Consider the following 25668-nt stretch of genomic DNA (forward strand, 5'->3'; position numbering starts at 1 on the left):
CACTTTAAAACATATGCATTACTATTACCTTTCTTTAAGAATAATTTGATAAGGGGTGCCTGGGTGGCTCAGTCGGTTAAGCAGCTGCCTTCGGCTCAGGTCATGATCCCAGGGTCCTGAGATCGAGCCCTGCATCAGGCTCCTTGCTCAGCGGAGAGCCTGCTTCTCCCTCTCCCTCTGCCTGCCTGCCGCTCCCCCTGCTTGTGCTCTCTAGCTCTCTCTGTCTCAAATAAATAAATAAAATCTTTAAAAAAAAAAGTAATTTGATAAAGGATTTATGCCCCGCCCAACTCCCCATTTTTTTGTTTTTGAGAGAAAGAGAGAGCAAACTGTGGCAAGGGGGTGGGGGGCAGAGGGAGAGAGAGAATCTTAAGCAGGCTCATGCCCAGTGCAGAGCTGGAAGCAGGGCTTAATCTCTGGACGCTGAGACCATGCCCTGAGCCTAAATCGGGACTGTTACGACTGAGCCACCCAGGCGCTCGCCCGCCTGGTTCCCCCACCACCCAGTTTTTTAAAATAGGTATTATCATCAGTGATACCTTGGTCGTTATCAGTGTTACTTTTTCTTTTTCTTTTCTTTTTTTTTTTTTTTCATATAAGCAGTCACTGCTATACTTAGTCATTTATTTTATGAGCAGCAAAAACTTTGAGCACTGTACACATGTGAACAGAATTCAATACTTTTTATTCCTCATTCTCTCGTGCACAGTAAACTCAATGAAAAAGTAGTTATGGGTTGGACTCTGACAGGCAGAGTCCTCTTTTCCTTTTTTTTTTTTTTAAAGATTTTATTTACTTATTTGACAGAGAGACACAGCGAGAGAGAGAGAGAACACAAGCAGGGGGAGTGGGAGAGGGAGAAGCAGGCTTCCTGCCGAGCAGGGAGCCCGGTGCGGGGCTCGATCCCAGGAGCCTGGGATCATGACCTGAGCCGAAGGCAGATGCTTAACGACTGAGCCACCCAGGCGCCCCCAGAGTCCTCTTTTCCTACTCTTATGCTCAGGACTGTGTCCTGGAACACTTTTCCTTCCTATCCTCTTATCCCAAAGAGACCTAAACTTGAAGTCTACCATTTCTACCTCTTTTTCCTTGATGTCCTGGGTATTAGAGTATAAAAGAGAGCAACCTTTCTGAGCCGCAGTTTGAAGATGGCCTACCCAGCACATTCAGCTGTCCTCTGCTGTTGGAGTGGGAGGGATTGAAGTGCTTGGTGATATATGCAAATAAATGTCATTTTCAGAGCAGTGTGGTCATTGGCATGTTGAGCACTTTATTGCCAAGGCACTAGAGTGGTACAATTTCTGGAGCAATTAGAAAACTGATGACTCCCAAATAACTCCCTATGGTTTTACTGGAACCTCAACTGCCTATAAGCAGGATCACAGGTCACAGCTGTTCATTATGCAGTTAGAGATAAAAGGCACAAAATAACAAGTTGCCTGAGAGAAACAGAACTTTAAAATAACAAAATGCCCAGTGGCATTATTTACTGAAACCACGTGACTCTTTTTGCAGTGGGAAAGAAATGACAAAGTCAAGGTTAGTGATAAAAGAAATCTGTGGGGAATATGATGTTTGGAACAGGAGGGAGGTGCTACAGGAGAGCCCAGAGAAAAGGCACAGGTGGCCTCAGCTGAGTACTGGAAACTGCATGCAGTGGTGTGCAAGCATTGTATGTCCCCCAGTGGCTTCCAGGGGCTCCTTTCCAGTGAGGAATTGTGGGAAATTTCTCTTACTTTCACATGATAGTATTCTGACTCCTGCATGAGACTTTCATGATTCACAAATAGTTAAAAGTTACAAACAGCATATTTCTATTGAATATCTTTTTTTTTTTGTACATTACAGGTGAGTTTACACCTGAGATGCAAGTGAGAATTCGACAAGAGATTGAGAAAGAGAAAAAAGTAGAGCCATGGAAAGAACAATTCTTTGAAAGCTACTATGGTCAGAGGTAATACCAAGACAGGTTCTGTAAACCAAATGTGAATTCCTACATATATCTCACACCGTGTTTCATCTTAACTACCTCTCCAGAAATTCTAGTCCTTAATTTCCTTCTATTATTTCACCAGTTCTTTTTAACTAAGAGCTTTTTTTCTTTTTGTGAATCATGCGTGCACAGAATTGGGTTCCTTGACTCTTGACACATTACCATTGTGGGTGGGATGGTTTCATTAAAAAAAAAAAAAGAATGTATTATCTTGAATTGGAATCCCTGTCTTTGAATAGACTGAATAGTTCTTATGAATAATTTTATAAGTTATAAGAATGCTGAAGTTCAGTACATTTTTTCTAGTAGTTAATTATCCCACAAGATGGTAATTTATCCAGAATCACCAAGGAATCCTAGGAATCCCATAATATGGACCATTACACCCAGGGCATCATTAAACAGCCTCTTCTCTCTAGAAGGCACTCTGGCGGGTCTTCATAGCTGAATGAAGATACAAACTCTGTTCTCAAGGGGATGTACGTTAAATTTTTTTTTTTTTAATAAAATATCCGAAAAGAAGTTAATGGGGACATTTAAATAGATGACAGTGGAGCTATATTGTTTGAAGTAGAATTGAACATCCAAAGATTTATTGGTTTGTCTCCCTTCTTGCCTTCTGCATACCTAATGGCAATCCTTAAGGACACTCCGTAACCACAGTTTGACAACTAATGGCTCTTTTTCTTATTTCCCAGTAGTTCATTGATCCCCTTTATGGTCACGTAGGAAGTGATTCCTATTGTGATTAAGAGTCTCACGTATGGGTACGCCTGGCTGGCTCAATCAGTAGAGTGTGTAACTCTTGATCTTGGGATTGTGTGTTTGAGCCATGTTGGTCTTAAAAAAAAAAAAGTCTCACATACTGATCTACACTCTTTTTTTTTTTTTTTTTTAAAGATTTTTATTTATTTATTTGAGACAGAGAGAATGAGAGAGAGAGAGCACATGAGAGGGGGGAGGGTCAGAGGGAGAAGCAGGCTCCCTGCCGAGCAGGGAGCCCGATGCGGGACTCGATCCCGGGACTCCAGGATCATGACCTCAGCCAAAGGCAGTCACTTAAGCAACTGAGCCACCCAGGCGCCCCTGATCTACACTCTTGGTATGAGCTTTGAGCCCTTCTGCATAAATGATGGTGTATCCATTTAGACTGTTATCGCAGGTAGCTGTCACTCCATAAATATTGTTAATTTCCTCCATAGGCATTGTAGGAATTTTTGGGTCTTTCTGTTTTCAGCTGTTAACTTTTTTTTGCCAGTTTTTACAGGAGGACTGTTTTTTATTATTGTCTAGTTTTGTTGTTAGCCACTCCCATTTCAGAGGTGCAGTACTGATCATTTGAAGTCACCAAAGAGGGTCCCTTGCTTTTGCCTGGTTAAACAGTGTTCTAAAACATTATGAAGAGTCTCTAGTGACTCCCGCTGAGTAGCCTAGTTCTAGCGAGGCCACACTGTGGAAGTCCCAGTTGACCTTCACTCCCAGGATAGCTCAGAGGCATTGATCTCAGAATTAAAGAGCTATAGTAAGTGAAGTGTAAATGGGCTTTCCAGAAACTCCAGAGTTCTAATTTTCTGAAGAACATTGACAGCCACCTCCTACTATCTCCTCAGGGGCCCGTAGATTTCTTCGGCCCTCCTTTCTGCAGGTGCTACAGAGCAGAGTTGATCAGGGTACGTGGGTCTTGGCCTTCTTTCACTTCCCTTGTGGGTAGTCTGTGATGTTTGCCTCTAGACAAGGTAGCCCCTCTTATAAACATAAGTAATAATGATAATTAACATTATTGAGCTTTAATATGTGCTAAGTACTGTTCTAAGTACTTTATATGCATAATTAATCACACCAACAGTATAAAGTGATGAACCTCAGTATATAATGAAGAAACTGAGATACAAAAGACTAGTGACTTGCTTAACGTCACATGGATGTATCAGAGCCAGGATTTGCATCCAGGTACTCGAGCTCCAGAACTTCACTAATAATAATAATAATAGTAATAATAATAGTAATAATAATAGTGATGATATATGAGGAATACCTACTATATGTCAGGGTTTCTTCTAGGCATTGCCATATACTATTATCTCCTAACACTTTCAATAACATAGGCCATTTTTCAACTAGAATATTTTTTCCTTCCACCTTTTAGTTCTGGTCTGAGCCTTGAGGATTCAAAGAAATTGACAGCCTCGCCCAGCGATCTCAAAGTAAAGAAAACCCCAGCTGAGCAACCAAAATCCATGCTCCCTTCAGAGGCCTCACCTGTCGGTATAGTCCCAGCAATTCCCCAGTTAGGGTCTAAAGAAGAAGTGGTGCAAATGCCATCCCCAGTAAGAAAAGAAGAGCATGAAGGCCAAGACATGGTGCAGCCAAACCCCAAATCCACAGAGCCCCTACTTCCCTCAGCAAGCAATACACAAGAGCTTAGCAGCATTCTTCCCATCAAGTGCCCAAAGGATGATGATCTCTTGGAGCAGAAGCCAGTTGCCTCTGCTGAACAGGAGTCTGAGAAGGAGAATCATCTCACTACAGTTTCTAATTATAACAAAGATGAAAGCCAAGAAGCTTTAGTTACATCCCCAAACAAACCCAAGAGTCCTGGGGTGGAAAAACCGGTAATGAAGCCCATAGCAGAAGCAGGTCCACAGGATATCACTGCGAAAGAACCTCCATCAGCTCTGGTTGATCACAGCCCAGAAAGCCTCAAGAGGAAATCTTGTCTCATCCAAGAAGAGGCCCCCGTGAGCTGGGAGAAAAGGCCACGTGTCACGGAGAATCGCCAGTACCAGCAGCCATTTCAAGTCTCGCCACAGCCCTTTCTCAGTAGAGGCGACAGGATCCAGGTGCGAAAAGTACCACCTCTCAAGGTAAGAGAGTGGGAAGAATTGAAAAAGAGAGAATGTATGAACAGTAAGTTTCTGGTCTTATTAAATTTCAAGTCATTTGTGGTATTTCGTAACGCATTTGTATATATGTGATAAGCCTGTAACTGTGTTCTAACATGAACAAAATTATTAATAAACAGGCATTTAGAACTGCATTCCCACAGATCTTTATTAGTGGTTGAGTAAGTAATGGCTATCTAATTAATGAGACCACCTCCACCCACCCTCCCTGCTGGCTACTCTTACATCTTAAGATAGTTGTGGAAATTATTCTGTCTCATGTGACAACATAAGAAATATAAACAGAAGGAAGCCATTGGCTTTTTTGTGGCAAGAGCCATGATACTTAAGTGTACCCTGGCCCTTTTCTTACTGCCATAACTGATCTGATGTTCTGTGGCTCTAGAACTACCTTTCGTTCCATCTTTTTGAAGGAAACCTCTATGGTTGCCATGGGTCACTGCTGGTTACTTGAGGGACATGAGTAAGGTGGGCTAGCCTTGTTAAGCTCTGTTGCTCAGGCTGTGTCACTGACTTCCATGTTAGCATTCTATTGCTGCTTATCAAATCTTTCACATGCATAAAGCAGTATCCTTATCTTAGTATATAAAGACTGCATCTAACCAGTAGTGAGCCCTTTAAAACCCAAACACATTTTTACTTCTGATCTAAAGGTTTACTAATACTTGGGCTTGTGCTTAATATCAGCTTGCAGTTCATTTATTCACTTAATAAATAGTATATGTTAATAAATTTTTCCTAGTGGTATTCATTAATACTATTGTGTTTACTGTGCGCCAGGCACTGGGTATTACTCATTCACGTTAGGATATACATAGAAAAAAAAGGCACATAGAAATACTTTTTCCCCCTTTTTTATTTAACTTAGATGAACCAAAGTTCGTTCCATCAGGACATATCCCTTAGAAACATTCAGTTGCTAGTACTTGACCCATTTCATTTGCTATGTATTTCTCTCTCATTTTGCGTCTTATTACTAATTGTATGACATTCTCATTACTTTTTAATTTTAAGATTTGTGCACCTAGGAATCTCCCTTTTTAAAAAATGTTTGCCACTTTTCTACCATTAACATACCTTGCATGCTTTGCCGGAGATTGTGATTTTTTTATGAAAATCACTTTACCATTCTTTTTTCCCCCACTTTTACTGTTATAAAAATATTAGAAACCTTTCTGTAATGAATGTCAGTCAGAACTTCTATGCAGACCCGAGAGCCGAGTTACATTTTAGGTTTTACTTTATATAAATGATACTGGGTAAGATTCATCATTTCTGTTTCCTCATCTGTATAGAGGCAGAATTACATGCTACTTGGTCTGCTTTCTCTAATCCAGAGAGGCTCCACACTGAAAACTTAAGTCTACCATGACCGTATTATTGTTATTTAATTTTTTCCCTTTTGCTTTCTTCTCCTTTCTCATCCCCCTCCACCCCCCCACAGAATATTTTCTACCAGAAGTTGCTTTAATAACTCTTACCTTAGGCCGTATCTCAAATCCCACTTTCTTAGACAAAACTTTATGTAATTTACAACAGCAAAATCTTTTAACTAAAACTTAAGTAGAAAAATAAAATTTTAGTTTATTACAAATGTTATGCAAGTGTATATATGTAAGTTATATACGTGCATGTGTGTGCACACATTACAACATGGATATCTGTAACATCATATGTATGGGGGCGGAGATGGAAAACTGTGTTTCCTATTTGGTATACATTTATTTATTTTTTAAAGATTTTATTATTTGAGAGTGAGAGAGCGCACAAGTGGAAACAGGAGCGGGGCTGGGGATGGTGGTGGGGGAGAGGGAGAGGGCGAAGCAGACTCCCTGCTCAGCAGGGAGCCCGATGTGGGGCTCCATCCCAGGACCTTGAGATCACGACCCGAGCTGAAGGCAGACGCTTAACCGACTGAGCCCCCCAGGCGCCCCATCTCTTCAGTATACATGAAAAGAATTTACCTTGCTCTACCAGGATAGCGCTTCTTGGTGTTAAATTGTTACCAGTGCCCAGACGCCATTGAGCCCTTAGTGCTTACAGAGCATAACATCTCATTTATTCCACATAAACAGGTAATAGAGCTATTTACATAAATAACTGAAACTTACTATGTTTACATATTAAGACTTTTTATTAGAACCACTTTTAATGAATTTATCAACATGTTAGTAATGATTTTCAGTCATTACAATAGATATTATTTATTCTGCTAGGTATGTTGTTATTCTCAAGATTATTCTGATGTAAGGTTGTTTGTCCCTATATACAATTCCCCTAAACAACTGTGCTTTTACTTTCTTGGATTTAATTTTCTGGTTTTACCTACTTTCTACCCGTCCTAGTGGTCTCTTCTAGGTGATATTACCAAGGGGCAACAATTGCTTCTTTCCCTCTATTGGTAGCTTCTAAAATACTGTGCAGTTAGATGTAAAAGAGACTCAGTGTTTAAGAGAGAGATTAGGTACATCTCCTGACGTGAGACGTGTGGACTGTGACGCCTGTGATGATCCCACTGCTCTGACTTCTCAATGACGGAGAATCTGTTTCTCAGGACTCCTGACCTTTTGAGAAATGGATATTGCAAATAATGAAAAATTTTTAGTGACTTTACTATTCTTAATTTTAAGGAGTTCCGGAAAGATAACATGCATTTCCTTAGAGCCCTGTGGCTTAATTTTTCTTTTTTTTAATTAAATGCCCTAGAAAATCTGTAACATTACTTGCTCCTTTAAGTTCTGGCCACTACTAGAAGGGTCCAGACTTTGATGCATTCTAATTGAACTCTGATAGCTTCCAAAGTATTGTTTCAAATAGGAGCCTGATTCCTTTCAGATACAGTATTTTATGCTATGAAAATCAGTGGTTTCAAACTGATGTATCAGAGTTTCCCAGGAAGTGTTTCAGAAAAGCATATTTTCTCCAGAGTTCTAATTTGTCAATTTGGGGATAGGACCCGGAGCACATATATTTTTTTTAATTTTTTTTTTTAAAGATTTTATTTATTTGAGAGAGAGAAACAGGGTGAGAGGGGAGAGGGTCAGAGGGAGAAGCAGGCTCCCTGCCGAGCCAGGAGCCCGATGCGGGACTCGATCCCAGGACTCCAGGACATGACGTGAGCTTAAGGCAGTCGCTTAACCAGCTGAGCCACCCAGGTGCCCCCAGGGCACATATATTTTTAACCAGCTCCCCAAGTAAGGATAAAGCCAGCCAGGGATGAAAATGAGTGTGGTGAACACTGTATACATTATGTACATACTCCCTTGTGTGGATGGACTGAGTGGGGTGCATCTGTGGATCACACACTGTCTACCTTCCAGTGCTATCTAGACGCCTCTGTCATTGAGATAATTCAGCCTGAGTGCTTACGTGTGCATGTGTGCGTAGAGCAGAAGAGAGCAAGAATTCTCCTCGGAGCTTGGAAGGAGAGCTAAGAAGAAAAAGACAGTGGTATGCCTCTTCTCTCACACACACATTCGAAAGTGCAAACACCCTGCAAGGTCTGTATCTTAAGTAATAAGCAGTCGTGAGTAGTAATGCCATTAGGAGGGAGTCGCGTTGAGAAGAGAGGCATGGGGATTTGGGGCAGAGAGGATGTTGGGGGAGGAGGGGCTTTGGCACCAGTAGCAGAGCTGGAAGGACCCTAGAGACACAGTCGCGTTGCTGTCTTCTCCACGCTTTGGTCTCTCGGCCGTGACCCCCCATCTCTGTGACTGGGGTGCAGCGGTTACCGCAACAGTTCAAGTGTTCGGGAAGTTCTGTTTTTCTTGTCAATGAAAACTAAGCTCTGGGTTTTTTTCCTCCCTCCTTCTTTCAGATCCCGGTCTCCAGAATCTCCCCCATGCCTTTTCCTACATCGCAGGTCTCTCCCAGGGCTCGTTTTCCAGTCTCCATCACTAGTCCTAACAGAACAGGAGCCAGAACTCTTGCAGACATCAAAGCAAAAGCCCAGCTGGTCAAAGCACAGAGGGCGGCCGCCGCCGCAGCGGCCGCTGCTGCCGCCGCCGCGGCCTCAGTTGGAGGGACCGTTCCAGGACCTGGCCCCGGGGGCGGACAAGGCCCCGGAGAGGGCGGTGACAGCAAAACCGCTGGAGGAGGGAGGCCAGACTCAGACAGAGGCCGCGAACCTGGAGAGGGCCCCACCCTGGAGTTGGCAGGAACTAGAAGCGGGGGAGGTACGAGAGAGCTTTTACCCTGTGGGCCAGAGACTCAGCCCCAGTCTGAGACCAAGGGCCCAGAGCAGGCACAGCCTCATGGTGTCTCTGGAGCACAACTACAGCAAACCCCCTCGGTGCCTCCAAGCTCTGCCAGCGGTGGAGCCGGCGCAAGGGCCCCCTCCCCAGCCCGCACTAACGCGCCCCCACCAGCTGTAGGGAAGCCGGCTAACGAACCCCCGCACCCCCCCAGGGCAGCAGCCGCAGTGGCCTCTCTCCCCCACCCACAAGGCCCCGGGACCTGCAGACAGGAGAAGGCGCCTTCTGCTCCAGCGGGTTCCGCGCTCATCTCAGGTGCCTCCCCACCTGTTCGTTTCGCAGCCGATGGCACAGTCGAGCCCAGAGCAGGTTCTGGTAGGAATATGCCAGACCCTTCGGCCTCAGCAGAGACAACCGCTAGTACTTCAGCGGCTGTGACTCCCTCTCCTTTAACATCGTTGTTGACCGCAGCCACTTTAGAGAAGCTTCCTGTACCCCAGGTCAGTGTGACTGTAGCGCCTCCGGGATCAGCTCCGTCCTCGAGCACTTTGCCAGTAGCTTCTAGCCTTAAAACTCCAGGAACTTCTTCAAATTTGAATGGACCCATGCCAAGGCCGAGCTCTAGTATCCCTGCGAATAACCCTTTGGTCACTCAGCTGCTTCAGGGCAAAGATGTTCCCATGGAGCAAATTCTGCCTAAACCTCTCACCAAAGTTGAAATGAAAACTGTCCCACTGCCCACGAAAGAGGAGCTGGGGACGGGAGTGCTCACGGGCCCTGGCGCCACAGAAAACAGCGTCAGAGAGGAAGGGGGTGAGAGGCAGTCCCACCCGGCTCTGCAGCAGCTGGGGAAAGCCTTGCAGAGTAAGCAGCTCCCCCAGGTTCCAAGACCCCTTCAGCTCTTTTCAGGTAAGGAACTGAGGGACTCTGGCATTGACACACACCAGTACCAGGAAGGACTAAGCAAAGCCACCCAAGAGCAGATCCTTCAGACTCTCATCCAAAGGGTTCGGAGGCAGAACGTTCTCCCATTTGTGCAGCCCTCCCAGTTCAACTTCGCTCACTCAGGTTTCCAGTTGGAAGACATCTCCACAAGCCAGAGGTTCATGCTGGGTTTTGCTGGCAGAAGGACATCGAAGCCTGCCATGGCAGGTCACTACTTACTTAACATTTCCACCTACGGCCGGGGTTCAGAGAGCTTTAGGAGGACCCATTCTATAAACCCTGAAGACCGTTCGTGTCTAAGTAGCCCCACGGAGGCCTTGAACATGGGGTACACAGACTGTAAAAATGCAACAGGAGATAGTAGCAGTGGCAAAGAAGAAGATACGGATGAGGAAAGTACCAGTGATGAGCAAGAACCCATCGTGGTGAAGGAGGAGCCCCAGGCTGCCCAGGGTCCTGGCAGGTGTGAAGCAAGTTCGGGGCCCCACAGTAGAGAAGCCCTATCCACCAATGATTGTTTCGCAAGAAAGAATGTGAAGGCGGAGACACCAGTGCATGAGCAAACCACTTTAAGCAAGGAGAATTACCTGTTCGCGAGAGGCCAAACATTTGATGAAAAGACCCTAGCCAGAGATTTTATTCAGGCAGCACAGAAACAAATGGCTCATGCAGTGAGAGGCAAGGCGATGCGTAGCAGCCCTGAGCTTTTCAATTCTACTGCTCTTCCTCTGACCGCAGACAGTCCCACCCATCAGCCTCTCCTCCTTCCACCACTGCAGACCCCGAAGCTGTATGGAAGCCCCACGCAGATCGGGCCAAGCTATAGAGGCATGATCAATGTCTCCACCTCGTCCGACATGGACCGTAACTCTGCTGTCCCAGGGATGCCTGACTGTAGCCAGGTGGCTAGCAATGTAGGTGATGTCATGTCCTTTTCGGTGACTGTCACTACCATCCCTGCTAGCCAAGCGATGAATCCCAGCAGCCATGGCCAGACCATTCCTGTTCAGGCCTTTCCTGAAGAGAACAGCATCGAGGACGCACCTTCGAAATGTTACTGCCGATTGAAAGCCATGATCATGTGCAAGGGGTGTGGAGCATTCTGCCACGATGATTGCATTGGGCCCTCGAAACTGTGTGTCTCCTGCCTTGTCGTTCGGTAACGAGACTAGAAAGAGAACACGCTGTAAAGGAGGCAGGGAGGGAAGGGTTGATGAGATGTGTTTTTTGCGTCCTTTTGGAATCACAGAAATAAATAAGTAGGTTTCAGTTGTCTTAAGAGACAGACGTTACTTAATCAGGAATACAGAGTACAGATCTTATATTTTAGAGGAAGAGCACCTTGTATAGTAAGTCTAGGTCAAGCAAGACTTTGTGAATTTGTGACAAGTTTGCACTTACAAAATCATGTAAATATGTCACATTTTGTTTTAACATTGTTTTCCCAAGTGTTTAGGTAATGGTGTATTTGAATTCAGATTTATGTTCCACTTCACGTGACTCGGGGGAAAAGTTCAATGCCATGCATGGTTAAAGGAAGCTGTCTTTCTTCTCTCCTTTCCTAAGAGGCCAGGAAAAGGAAGGAATGAAGGAATGGTCTGGAGAAATGACCATTCAAGCTGATTATGTCATGATGGTCTGACTGCAGGCTTTCCTTAGATTATTCAGCCTTGGCGGGATTTGGATTCAGGGTTTACTCAGTCCTTTTACCTTAGACAGAACCTTCTTAAGTTCACATTTTTGATACTGTATTAATTTCATAGGTAGTAATTCAGACTCTGAAAGCTCTTGACCTGGTTCTTGGCTTCCACAAACCAGTACTGTTGCCAAGCTCTCTGCTTGCGCTCTGTGGCCCCCTGCCCTGCCCTGAGACCGTGAACGTGGCCCACGAAGGGTGTGCCACCCCAGGCCCCTGCTGTTAGCTGAGCCTGTGCTGGGCAGCAGTTCCAGCAGTAACATCCGGGTACTTGGTCAGTCGGGGGGGCTTACAAACAGGTGTGAGATGCCAGTAGAGCAGTAACAAAAAATGCTAGCCATGGGGTGATTTGAACTCTGTGTTTTGTTGGGCAAGGGAGTAAAAAAAAGTGCAGAAACTATTAAACTGGACATAAAGGACTTTGGAAAACGATTTTTAACCCTAGAAACAAGGTAGCCTCTCTTTTCCTCTTCTTGCCCAACCCTGTTCCCTAATGTTCTGTAGTCCGCTGTTGTGCAGGAGGGAAAGCTCCTTGTTGCCACATTTGCCCATTCTGTTTCGCCTGTTTTGACCTCCCAGGCATCTGAGGAGTGTGGAATAATCTTACCTCCTCTAGATACTACTTTGAACACAACGTGTGCACACAGACATACACAGTAAAAGTTAGACACTTCTCCTGTTCTGGAAGATACGTCCTCTGTTTTGGATTACTGCTTTCTATGCACTAGAAATTTCTAATGTAAAGGGGCTTCAGTAAATGGCTAAGGGAACATCTAGAAAGGAAGAGAAATTAGCTCCAAAGTTTTGTTGATTCTTTTTTGTTTCCTTTGTTGTTGTTTTTTAAATCTTGTCACTAGTGACTGAAGAGTTTTTGAGTACATATATTTAGGTCATGGTTAAAGAACATTAAAATAAATCTACAATTTATCAGAATTTGGTATTAAGGAACCGGGTATTGTCAATATGCATCATGCATATTGATTTTAAGTTTTCCTAATTTCAAGTGTGTAAAGTAAAAATACTACTGCAACCTAGTACACTTAGTATTCAGGATGTGATATTGACCATATGCAGAACAGTGTAACTTGTTAAGTCACATTCCAGATTAGGAGAAAGTAGACAGTAATACTCTTTGCTCTTCCCCATTCTGTTACCCATTCTTCACCCCGCATTATACATGCTTTTAATACTTTTGAACCCCATAAGAAACTTAATACTTCACTGTTTTTCAGTTTTTGCTTCTGTGACTTCTTGTGGCTCAAGGCGAATACAGGATTAATATCTCTGTTCTAGTTTCAGCCGAGACAATAGGATGTCCGCCTAATTTCCCCTTTTCTTCCGGCACACACACAAGGATCCAGGGATAAGGAGTAAGTTCTCTAGCCAAGATCCAGGAAGAAACAAAAATGGTTCAGTTCCCCAAACTTTCAGTACTCTGGGTAATCCAAGGGCAGGGGCTAAAAGGACCTATTGCTGGTTAAAACTCTGTGCTCAGCTTCCTCACTCCCCATGTTCAGTGCCAGGACTGAGGGCTGGTCTGTGTGCTGGAAGTGCCTGAGTATTTCAGAACTAACCCCATGCTAAACATGAATTACCAATTTGGATTGATTAAAGTGAACTTTCTTCTTTGCACCTTTCCTGTCGTAGGAAGTCTCTCCTCCACGGTTCCCGTAATCTGAGTTTGGACAGACTACCCAGGAGAGGAGGAAAGGGATCAGGGATTTTCAAGTCCATTTGGAGAGCAAACCGTATCGTGCCTCTTCTTCTTGACCAAGGCTCTTGCAGATAGGTCCTAAGCATTATTATTCCCCAGATTCTCTTAACAAATGATACTCAGCTAATAAAATATTTGCATTTATGGACGTCCCTGAAACAGGATATGTCAACTAGGTACACTGCTTCAGTCTTGACAAAATGAGAGGATAGGTTCTCTCGGCTTGGTAGTAAATTGAACACAGTCCGTTTGTCAGTTTGTTTCAACACAGTGGTTTCAGGTAGAAAGTCATTCATTTTAAGAGCTGAACAGAAAAACAACAGCAACAATCCAAACACATTAACAATACAATTTGGCCCTTTTGAAAATGAAGCAGTAGGAACAAGAAAAATCTTTATATTACTGAGAGCATGGTACTCCAATACCTTTAAAGCAGTTTTTATTTTAGGTTTTCGGAGTTGCTTTACCTTTCAGTTCAATCTGAAAGTTTGCTAATCAATGCTAAGCTTTTTTTTTTTTTTTTTTAATGGTATTTAGTTGCACTATTTCCAGTGACTAGTCAGGCATTATGCCTGATGCTTATGCCTCCAGGGTATGCTTCTCGAACCTTCAGATACCTTCCATTGTAGGTCACATGGGGGAGATAGCATTAACAATAAATATGTCATCTCAGTCTTAATGACTGTTCTGAGTTGTCTAGTAGAGAAGGCTCCCTGAATCTTAAAAAGTTCGATAAAAATTCTCTATCCTATTAAACAACCTGGGGTTGTTCACCCTACTATTCCTTAACCCCTGTGCTCAAGGTACTGAAACTATCTGTGTTATCCCATGTAACATTTCTAAGAATAAGATCTGGCAAATGGGACATTTTTCTTGAAGAAGGGGAAGCATACTTGCGTGGGCTGGGAAGGCACCCACATGTAGGTGTTTTAGGAATTATCTCAGATTTAAATAGCCAAAGGAGGACCTCCTTGCCTTCCCGGTGAAGGTGTCAATTCATACATATTGATGACTTGACAGTTAACCATCCTAATTGCTTATTATTGCCTTTCTCCACCTTAGAGCCCTTAAAGAACTCTTGGGTAAAATTATTTGTTATAATGAGGGGTTCTTCTCTGGTCATTACACCACTATTTATTTCTAGAACTCACTGTCAGTGAACAGTGCCAGGGTTTTCTCTGTGACCTAGAGGTTTCACTTCACAGCAAAGAGGGAAGAGTCCCCGTTGTGTTACAACAATGTGCTAAGTAAAAAACTTGGCCAACGGTAGTTTTCAGCTCAATTTATAGAATAGTCCAAAGAGACTGAGAAACATGATGATAGGCAGGGATCTTTTCCTACCATGTTTCAATACCTACATACCTATTGAAAGGGAACAATAGGTAAAACATTTCCTGAAGTTGAAGTAAGAGCTTCATAGATTCTTGGTTACTTTATTTTTTTTAATGCTTTACATTTGATACAACTATTAAAGATCAATTTTAAAAAAATAGCTTTCCAGTAATATATTTTAAGTAATATATATTTTAATATCTATGTAAAAAGTGACAGCGGAAGACTTTGAATTTCTCATATATGGTATGTTTATGTAGGACCTCACTGTTAAGGCACAAATTATTACAAAGGAAGTTACTCTAAAGACACTCAGATTATTTCCGAAAAATGCAATAAGGGGAATAGTTTTGGAGTTTATTTTTTATTTTAAAAGAAAATCGACTTATTTACCACGAGCTATTTTTTTTCTTCTGGCTTATAAGGTTTGTACAGACTGGTTTGGTAAATGCTAAACTTTTGTGTCTTTTGCCTTTTTAAAGGAATTGTTAACATTGGAATTGAGGGTATGTACAGAGAAGTTGGTGTCAACACCATTTAAAAAGTCATATTTTTTCACAAATATAGAAAAATCATTTTACATAAGAATTTTAAGTATTTGCAATAAATATATGTATATAGATTGTATGTATTCATATATTCTTATTTTTCATTTTATTATTAAGTAAAAGATAATTAAAGTGAAAATAAAAACCTTGGAGTTTTTGGTGACTCTTGAGGTCTGACATCCGTCTGAGAGCGGTGCGGGTAAGGGCCCTCAGCTGTTCCTTATATCACCATTGCAAGATTACCACAGATTGTGTAGAAGAGTCAAAATGAGGAATTTGGTGATAAACAAATCAGGGTAGCGTATTTCTTTCAGAACTCTAGTAAAAATATTAAATATGCCTAATCTGTCTGTCTCTGTTTTCGCCCTTGAACTGTTCTGTCTCTTAACCATGGGATGTTACTGGGAATGTTAAAAACAGACAAACACAAAAACATGGTGCATTCTTTTTTTTTTTTTTTAAGATTTTATTTATTTATTTGACAGAGAGAGACACAGCGAGAGAGGGAACACAAGCAGGGGGAGTGGGAGTGGGAGAAGCAGGCTTCCCGCTGATCGGGGAGCCCAATGCGGGGCTCGATCCCAGGACCCTGGGATCATGACCTGAGCCGAAGGCAGACGCTTAACGACTGAGCCACCCAGGTGCCCCCTCTTCTTTTTTTTTTTTAATGTGCCCACTGTTTGCTTCTAAAACAAAGAATGGTAAAATATCTCAGGGGTAAAAATAGGTTTTTCTTTATCAACAGTGGTTAATAATTCATTAGCAAACATTCACTACCACCACCTTGCAGGCAGTAGGAGTATGTGAAGAAATAATTTCATGAAGATAATCGAAAACTTGTTTTCTGTTTCTCAGTTCTTCTCTGAGAAGTGAGTTTCCTAACCAGTTCAGTATCCTTCCTGATGAGTCTGAGAGGGAGTTTCCTAACCAGTTTTAGGTCCTTCTTGATTGATCCGGAGAGCTAGAAGAGCTGGGAGAACTTTGATTTTGATCTCCGAAGTGTCAGGAAGGGCATTTATGCAAATGAGGACTGAGCCAGATACTAGGAGAGCTTAACTGTCCATGGTCCCATACCTACGATAGCCTGGAATCCTGCTGTTCAAGAGGTTTTGTGGTTGCAAATACTTGGTTTTAGGATCTGATTGAAGGAGCCAAACACTACCTAGATAATCTTTGGAAGTAAAGGTATCTAGCCCATTCTTTAAATACAGATTTATTGATGAAATAAAAAATAAGGTCAGAACTTCACGAATGTATTTTAGTGACCCATGAAACTCACTTTTTATTCTAGTTCCCTAGTTCTCCCCATAATTACTCAGCCATGATTATTTTCACTGATAAAAATAGCATATTTTGGAAATTAATAAGGATACATAGAATGCTTTTTAAAAGATCGCTTTGTTATTTTTCAAAAATTGAGATTTCAGTCATCGGGGTTGCCCAAAGACGTTGAAGATCGTTTACCAGTCCAAGAGCCAGCATTCTAAATCTTTGCTGAAAATATGCTTTACTAAAGGAAATTTCTTATGTCTCAGGGAACATCTGCATCCTTACAATTCCCATATATAATAGGAGTGAAAGTGAAATATTTCAATGTGTGTGAACCAGCCCATTGTGGCAATTTCCAGAAACCACCCCCCATCCGCCGTTCATAGTACATATTTGTAATTATTTAAATGGGCCTCCTACCTCACTGGAAGTGAAATTCATATTCAGGTTAATGATGTAGGGGCCTAAACGTATAGTTGATAGGCAGTTGAATGAGAAAGAGCAGTATACTAGAACACAACTTCAACTTGAATCCCCAACTGTCCTTTATTTACATCACAGTCCAGAAACCTGTGTTCAATGCTTTTGACGCCATTGACCACAAGTGGTCTTAAGAAATAAGATTTTGCGTAACAATTCTAGCTGGTTTTGTGTACAAATCATGTTGTTCACTAATTCATCTCTTTCTCGGAGCACCTACTATGTGCTAAGCACTGTACTAAGGTTCAGGTTCTGCAAGGGTAAACAAAAGCAGCCATGTAAATTGTAAAAGGTCTTCCTAATGTAGTAGCCATACAGCATGTGTCTAGTTCAGGGCTCCAGGAGTACTGTATGCTACATACTTCCCAAGACATGATGGAAATTTAAGTGTAAATGAGTTACGGAAGGGAACCATTTGAGGCACTGGGTGAAACCCAGTGGCAAAACATGAAGCAAGAAAGGAAAGGCATTGCCCCTAGGTGAAATAACAATGTGGAAATGAAAAGCCATGTTAGTGAAATGTACTTTTTCTGAAAACAATCATTGGAAGATGTAGAATTTTTTTTTAAGATTTTATTTATTTGACACACAGAAGGAGAGAGCTAGCACAAGCTGGGGGTGTGGCAGGCAGGGGAGAAGCAGGCTCCCTGCTGAGTAAGGAGTCCGATGTGGGGCTCGATCCCAGGACCTTGGGATCATGACCTGAGCCGAAGGCAGCTGCTTAAATGACTGAGCCACCCAGGGGCCCCCAGAAGATGTAGAATTCTTAATAGAAATTTCAGGAAATTTCTTTCTTTTTTTTTTTTTTTTAAGATTTATTTATTTATTTGACAGAGAGACAGCAAGAGAGGGAACACAAGCAGGGGGAGTGGGAGAGGGAGAAGCAGGCTTCCGGCCGAGCCAGGAGCCCGATGCGGGGCTCGATCCCAGGATCCTGGGATCATGACCTGAGCCGAAGGCAGACGCTCAACGACTGAGCCACCCAGGCGCCCCAAACTTAAAGAAATATCTTAGTAGCGTCTCAGTTGAAGAAAGAATCCCTTTCAATTAATTCTGGTGAGTGCGTCTGGAAAGATGCTATAATCTTAACTAACCCTTTCTAATAACTGTTAGGTAGATAATGCAGCCTACTTGTCACTGATGTTTAAACCCACAGGAAGCTTAAGGGAATTGAAACTAAACCTTGATTTTTATCTTGTCTGGTGAGAATGAAGTGTATCCCTTTATTTTATATTATTAAAGAGATGTTGTATCCCTGTTTTTTCTCCATAATGGATAAAATTAGTGTTCTAAAGTTTTTATTCTAATACTGTAGAATTGGCTCCCCCACCCCATCTCTAGTCACAGAACTTGAATTACAAGAAACTTCAGCAGAATCCTAGCCTTTTTTAGTGGCCTAAATTCCCAATTCTTTTCTTTGAGAATTTCTGGTAAAAAAAAAAAAAAAAGTTTTTAAAGGATAAATCATTGTATTTTGTTAGTGCTTATTCTTGAATTTTCCTTACCATTTATCATTAACTTGGATTGATGGATTTGCAACTCAAATTCTGCATGCCAAAATATCCATATTCACCTTTCAGTCCAAGAGGTATTTGGTATATTCCAAAGTGTCTCAACTTTGTCCAGGAAGTAGGAGGGTGGGTATCCTCTATTTTCCTAATACTTGGTGGCCTTAAACAGAAGATTGGGTTTCTTTTATCGAGACTGTATGAACTGAGGAATCTCTATACCTCCATGGAGCTCTCAGTCTTAACCGATAAAGGTCATCCCTAGAAAGACTTCCTTATAACAGGAAGGAGGGACTGGGCCTGGAAGGGAGAGCCAGAGATGATCAGGCTGTGGAGATGGGCTATGACCAGATGGTCAGTTCTCCTGAAGAATAACTTCCAACTCAATGTTCCTGGTTCTTCAAATTCAAAAGAGGCTAAAGGGAAATAAAAAACCTACTGATTTCCATCTTGACTGGAAAACCCAGAGAATGCTTAGGGGAGAAGAAAGGTAAACCCAAGATTGGATTTAAAAATGGGTTTAAGTAAACTTTCATTTATTCTTAACTTACTCTTTTACGAAAATTTTTTTAAGGTTTTGGGTTCATATAATGTTAAATTGCCATGATTAGAACATGGAATTTGATTTGAGATATTTTATGGGCTAAGTGATGGTTTTCTATGGAATTACCTAGCGGCAGCTTTTGCTGCTGATCAGAATTTAGGGTTGTGCACCTGTGTCTGTTAAATAATGTCGATGTTGCTCATAAACACTATTAAGCCAACTTGAGTCAACACTTAATTTTATTAACTTTAATCATGGATCCTCTTCTTAAATATTTAAAATTTAGATTAACCCAATAAGAAAGCAATGCATTAAATGTTATCAAAATATTTGAAGATATTTTAGAACTATTATTTTACACACAGCCTATTTCCTTTCTATGGAAAGTGTGGTACAAAAAAGTTTTACTTTTTTACTTTCTTTCCAAAAGCCCATGTCTGATGTTTTCAGATACCTAGAGCTTAGAAATGATAGAGTTGGACTTTGGCCCTAGGTCAGCAATTCCTCATTTTAGGTTTTCAGGCAATAGCAACTTGAAGACATGGGTAGAGACCCCAACTGAACTTATATGTAATCAATTAACACAAACTAAATTAATGAAACTCTTGCAGAGTCTCATATTTGGTTTCCCCTTTGTTGCATAAGGAGATAGATCTGGGCTGGGAAGGACCTGAAAATTTGTTCTTTGATAATAAACTACTGGTTGAAGGACAAGTTCTTATTAAATTCACAAAATTCATAGAATCCATGAAAGATCTCAAGTACATGACTAGTGAAACTCTAGAAATTAAAAACCTTTCTCTTAGCCATAAGTGCTATGACCTGTTTTTTTAAAGCCCATCTTAATCCTGTGACTCATTGCATCACACCTTAAAACTTGCACCAGCACCAAGAGAAATCAGAATGGAAGAAATGACCTTGTGCTGGTCTTGTTCACTCTAAAATCTTTGTGCACATAGGCCTTAGCACTTTGACAGATAAAACTCTGCCTTTTAGCTCCCTCTCACTATCGTCTTTATTCCTCTCACTTTTAGACTGTTCCTTGTACTGGTTGTATAAAACTACCTTCCTCAGAATTGAATGTATAATGTTTCTGCACATGGGCAAATTGTATTTTAATGACTCATTTAAGTTGAATAAAGGCATACAGTTTTACTCTAGCGACTGTGCCTTCTCTTTTCCAAAGAAACCAGCTACCATGTTGAATGACTTACCTGTTTGTTGCTCCTTTTGTTGCACCTGATTACACAATTATCCCTGGGTCCTGGCTAAATTTGGGCACTACAGAAAGTGCCAGTCTCTAAGCAACACTCGAAGGGGCTTAAAGAATTGAACAAGAGCCCAAGAGAATGTGTTGTGCATTTCAAGAATAACAAGGAAACCTACACTACAAAGCCGCAGTAATCAAAGCAGTGTGGTAATGGCGTGAGGACAGACCTACAGACCAATAAAGTAGAACAGAGAGCCCAGAAATAAACCTTCACATAAATGATCAAATGATTCTCATTTTATTTTATTTATTTATTTTTTTTTTTAAAGATTTTTTTTATTTATTTGAGAGAGAGAATGAGAGAGAGCACATGAGAGGGGGGAGGGTCAGAGGGAGAAGCAGGCTCCTCGCGGAGCAGGGAGCCCGATGTGGGACTCGATCCCGGGACTCCAGGATCATGACCTGAGCTGAAGGCAGTCGCTTAACCAACTGAGCCACCCAGGCGCCCTGATCAAATGATTCTTGACAAGGGTTCCAAGACTAGTCAATGAAAAAAGGGCAGTCTTTTCAATAAATGTTGTTGGCAAAACTTGATATCCACATGCAAGAGAATGAAATTGGACCCTTACCCTGCACCATACACAAAAATTAACTCAAAATTGATCTAAGACTTAAACACTGAAAGCTAAAAATATAAAACCCTTCTTAGAAGAAAATTAGGAAAGCTTCATAATTTGATTTGACAGTGATTTCTGGGATTTGCAAAAGCACAGGCAACAAAAGAAAAAAATAGATAAATTGGATTTCATTAAGAACTAAAAACTTGGTAAAAACAAACAAACCTAAAACTGAAAACTTATACATCAGAGGACATTATTCATAGTGAGAAGGCAGCCCACAGAATGGAGAAAATATTTGCAAATCATGTATCTACAAGAAATATTGAGAATATATAAGGAACTACAGCTCAACAACAAAAGAACAACCAATTAAAAAATGAGTAAAGGACTAGAATAGATATTTCTATAGAGTAGATATACACAGACGGACAATAAGCATGTGAAAAGCTGCTAAAGATCCCTAACCACCGGGAAAATGCAAACCAAACCACAATGAGACAACTTCATACCCATTAGGATAGCTATCAAAACAAAATAAAACATGGGGCACCTGGCTGGCTCAGTCAGTAGAGCATGCGACTCTTGATCTCAGGGTCGTGAGTTCAAGCCCCATGTTGGGAGTGGAGTTTACCTAAAAAAAAAAAAAAAATATATATATATATATATATATATATGATCGAGTGATTTCTTTTTTTAAAGATTTTATTTATTTATCTGACAGACAGCGAGAGAGGGAACACAAGCAGGGGGAGTGGGAGAGGGAGAAGCAGGCTTCCCGCGGAGCAGGGAGCCCGATGTGGGACTCGATCCCAGGACCCTGAGATCATGACCTGAGCTGAAGGCAGACGCTTAACGACTGAGCCACCCAGGCGCCCCTGATCAAGTGGTTTTTGACAAGGGTTTCAAGACTAGTCAAGTCCAAGTAAACTAGAGTTTATTTTAAAAAAAATTATATATATATATGATATATATATATTGTTTATATAATATATATAAACGAGTTTATTTTTAAAAATTTATATATATATATGATCAAGTGATTCTTGACAAGGGTTCCAAGACTAGTCTATATACGTGTGTATATATATATATATACACACACACACACACACACAAGAAAATAACAGTGTTGGCAAGGATGTAGAGAAATTAGAACCCGTGTGCATCGCTGGTGGAAATGTGAAATGGCTCTCCTGCTGTGGAAAACAGTAGGGCAATTTCTCAAAACAGACGTACCATATGACCCAGCAATCTCACCTCTGGCTATATACCCCAAAGACATGAAAACAGGGACTTGAACAGATATTTGTTCCTCAATGGTCATAGCAACATTATTTATAATAGCTAAAAGGTGAAACCACCCAAATGTCCATCAACGAATGGCTAAACAAAATGTGATATACTTGGAATATTATTCAGCCTTAAAAAGAAATGAAATTCTGACACACACTACAAGATGCATGAACCTTGAAGGCATTGTGCTAAGTAAAATAGCCAGACACAAAAGGATAAATATCGTATGGTTCCACTATACAGTATACCTAAAGTAGTCAAATCCGTAGAGAAATTAGAATGGTGGTTGACAGTGACTTGGGAGTAGAGAAGATTGGGAGTTTGTGTTTCAAGCTCAGGAGATGGACGGTAGTGTGGTTGCAACATTCGGAATGTACTTAATGCTACAGCACTGCACACTTAAAAATGTTTAAAATGGTAAATGTTATGTATATTTTACCACGATTTTTTAAAAAAATATTTATTTCAGGGCACCTGGGTGGCTCAGTCGGTTAAGTGACTGCCTTCAAGTCAGGTCATGATCCTGGAGTCCCAGGACCGAGTCTTGTGTCGGTCTCCCTCCTCGGCAGGGAGCCTGCTTCTCCCTCTGACCCTCCCCCGTCTCGTGCTCTCTCTCTCTTTCTCTCTCTCAAATAAATAAATGAAATCTTAAATATATATATATTTATTTCAGAGAGAGAGAGAGCGTGTGTGCCCATGTGCGTGAGCAGAGAGGGGCAGAGGGAGAGGGAGAAAGAATCCTTGAGCAGGCTCCCCACTGAGCATGGAGCCTGAATCGGGCCCCATCCCAGGACCCTGAGATCATGACCTGAGCCAAATCAAGAACCTGTTGCTTAACTGATTGAGCCACCCAGGTGCGCCCTGTTTTACCACAATTTTTTTTTTAAAGATTTTATTTATTTGAGAGAGAGCACGAACAGGGGGCAGGGGGCGGGGGGTGGGGAGGGGCAGAGGCAGAGGGAGAAGCAGACTCCCTGCTGAGCAGGGGGCCAGACTTCGGGGCTGGATCCCAGGACCCCGGGATCATGACCTGAGCCAAAGGCAGACACTCAACTGACTGAGCCACCCAGGCGCCCCTTACCACAAATTTTTAAAAAGGAGCCTCAAAAGTGGATTAAAAAAATAAGACTTGCATAACATTTTCTTTTCTGAGCAACCTGAGAAGATTAATTTAAAAGTAGTGGTTTTTTTGCAGGGGTGGGGGTGGGCGCCAGGGTGGCTTAGTGGGCTAAGCCACTGACTCTTGATTTTGGCTCAGGTCATGATCTCAGGGTCACAGGATCAAGCCCTGCCTTGGGCTCCACTCTCAGCACAGCAGATGCTTGAGATTCTCCTCTCTCTCTCCTCTGCCCCTCCCCCTTACCCCTTCTCCCTGCTCCTGCTTGCACTCTCTCTCTAAAATAAATAAATAAAAATCTTTAAAAAGTAGTTTTTGGGGTGCCTGGCTGGCTCAGTCGGTGAAGCATGCAACTCTTGTCCTTGGGGTTGTGAGTTCAAGCCCCATTTTGAATGTAGAGCCCACTTATAAAAATTAATTTAAATAAATAAAGTTTTGTTTAAGAAAATGCAGAACCTAAAGTCCACCAGTGGAATTAAGAAAAACCCCGTAGCACTAAAGAAACTGGTAATGATGGATGGTTAGAAGAAGCCATGTGTCTTTGAGGGAAGCAAAGCTCTTAGAGTCCTCGCCGTGCAATGACTCAGCAAATTGTCCTTGATCTAAGAAATTACAGCTGAGAAAGGAACCAAATACAACGTTTTAGTATAGCCAGGAACCCAGACTGTAGCATCAAAGTTGAAGATTACCAGAACGTTGTAGGAACTGATGGCAACAAGGAGTGAGTACCTTTTGAAAATAGCAAACCATTAACCATCCTTCTCCCTCACATTAAGCACTTCTAGTGAAGAGTAGAGTTCTTGGTGTGGATATCTTTGCTGATCTGCGAGGTAAAAACTTATTTCATTTTAAAGTTTGCCTTTAAAAAAATTTTAGTCCAACATCTCTTTATATGAGCTATTTGTTTCTTGTGAATTTTCTGATCAGGACTTTTGTCAGGTTTTCTACTGGCATGTTCCTTTTTTTTTTTTTTTTTTTAATGACTTCTAAATGTTCTTCCTACAGTAAAGATATTAATCTTTTGCAATGTGTGTTGCATGTATTTTTCCTAATTTTTCCATGTCTCCCATTCTTGTTTATAATCTGTTTGGCCATACAGAAACTCTTAAATTGAAATTCAATTGTTTTCCTCTAAGATTTTTGTTTTCGAGGTGCCTGGGAGGCTCAGTCCTTAAGCCTCTGCCTCCGGCTCAGGTCATGAGCCCAGGGTCCTGGGATCAAGCCCCCCTTTGGGCTCCCTGCTCAGTGGGAAGCCTGCTTCTCCCTCTCCCACTCCCCCTGCTTGTGTTCCCTCTCTCGCTGTGTCTCTCTCTGTCAAATAAATAAATAAAGTCTTTAAAAAAATAATAAAAAATTAAAAATCGTTAAAAAAAAGATTTTTGTTTTCATGATATACTTAAGAAGCCCTTATACATTGATTATAAAAACATTTAACAACCCCCCTTTTTTAATTCTCCTATAGTTAAAATTTTTTAAATTGTATATATATCCTCTCTCTCTTAAGTAAGGTCTATGCGCAACGTGGGGCTTGAACTCATGTCCCCAAGATCAAGAGTCCCATGCTCTGTTGACTGAGCCACCCAGGCACCCCCAACATGGGGCTTGAACTCAAGACCCTAAGATCAAGAGTCGCACATTCCGCTGACTGAGCCAGTCAGGTGCCCGATTTTCTATTAATTTTTGTATATAGTAAGAGGAACAAATCAAAGTTCTTTTCTCTCCTTGTTGATATCCAATTGTTCTCACATTAAAAGACACACTGAACGACTTTCATATCTCTGTTGAAAATCAATTGTCCATATATGTGTGAGTCTTTTTTTAGACTATTCTGTTCCATTAATATGTTTGTATTATCTTTGCATCAATATCACATTGTCTTAATTACTGTAGCTTTATAAGTGGTTTAAAATCAGGTAATGTTAATCCTCCAACTTTGTTTTTTACCTTCAAATTCAGTTAGGCTATTTGTCCTTTGATTTCCATATGAATTATAGAACCAGTTGTCAGTTTCTGTAAAAACAGGATTTGAGCTGGGATTGTGTTTAAGGTATACATCAATCTGGAAGGAATTGAGATCTTAGTATTTTGCCATTGATCCATCTTTTCATTTATTTACATATTATTTAATTTCTCTTAGCAATGTTGTATAGGTTCCAGTGAATAGAGCTTTCATATATCTTTTGTCAGATTTAACCCTACATTTCAATTTTTTTTACATTAACAATTTTTTTTTTTAAAGATTTTATTTATTTATTTGAGAGAGGGAGACTGAGAGAGAGAGAGCATGAGAGGGGGGAGGGTCG

The 25668-nt window shown here is 41.5% G+C and overlaps 1 protein-coding gene across 5 annotated transcripts in view; it reads left to right on the forward strand.

The window, feature by feature from the left end:
• The window catches only part of ASXL2 (ASXL transcriptional regulator 2), a 148214-nt gene extending 127929 nt beyond the window's left edge, over positions 1–20285 (forward strand). For all 5 annotated transcript variants that reach the window (XM_081797081.1, XM_081797084.1, XM_081797082.1 and 2 more), the window contains 3 exons: positions 1849–1954; positions 4140–4857; positions 8714–20285. In XM_081797081.1, the coding sequence (XP_081653207.1) occupies positions 1849–1954; positions 4140–4857; positions 8714–11197 (3308 nt within the window). In that variant the 3' untranslated portion in view covers positions 11198–20285. The remainder of the gene's footprint in view (positions 1–1848; positions 1955–4139; positions 4858–8713) is intronic.
• The last annotated feature ends 5383 nt before the right edge of the window (positions 20286–25668 follow it).

Source organism: Leptonychotes weddellii, chromosome 10 (genome assembly GCF_054177405.1).
Source record: "Leptonychotes weddellii isolate Sample4059 chromosome 10, ASM5417740v2, whole genome shotgun sequence".
NCBI classification, from domain to species: domain Eukaryota; kingdom Metazoa; phylum Chordata; class Mammalia; order Carnivora; family Phocidae; genus Leptonychotes; species Leptonychotes weddellii.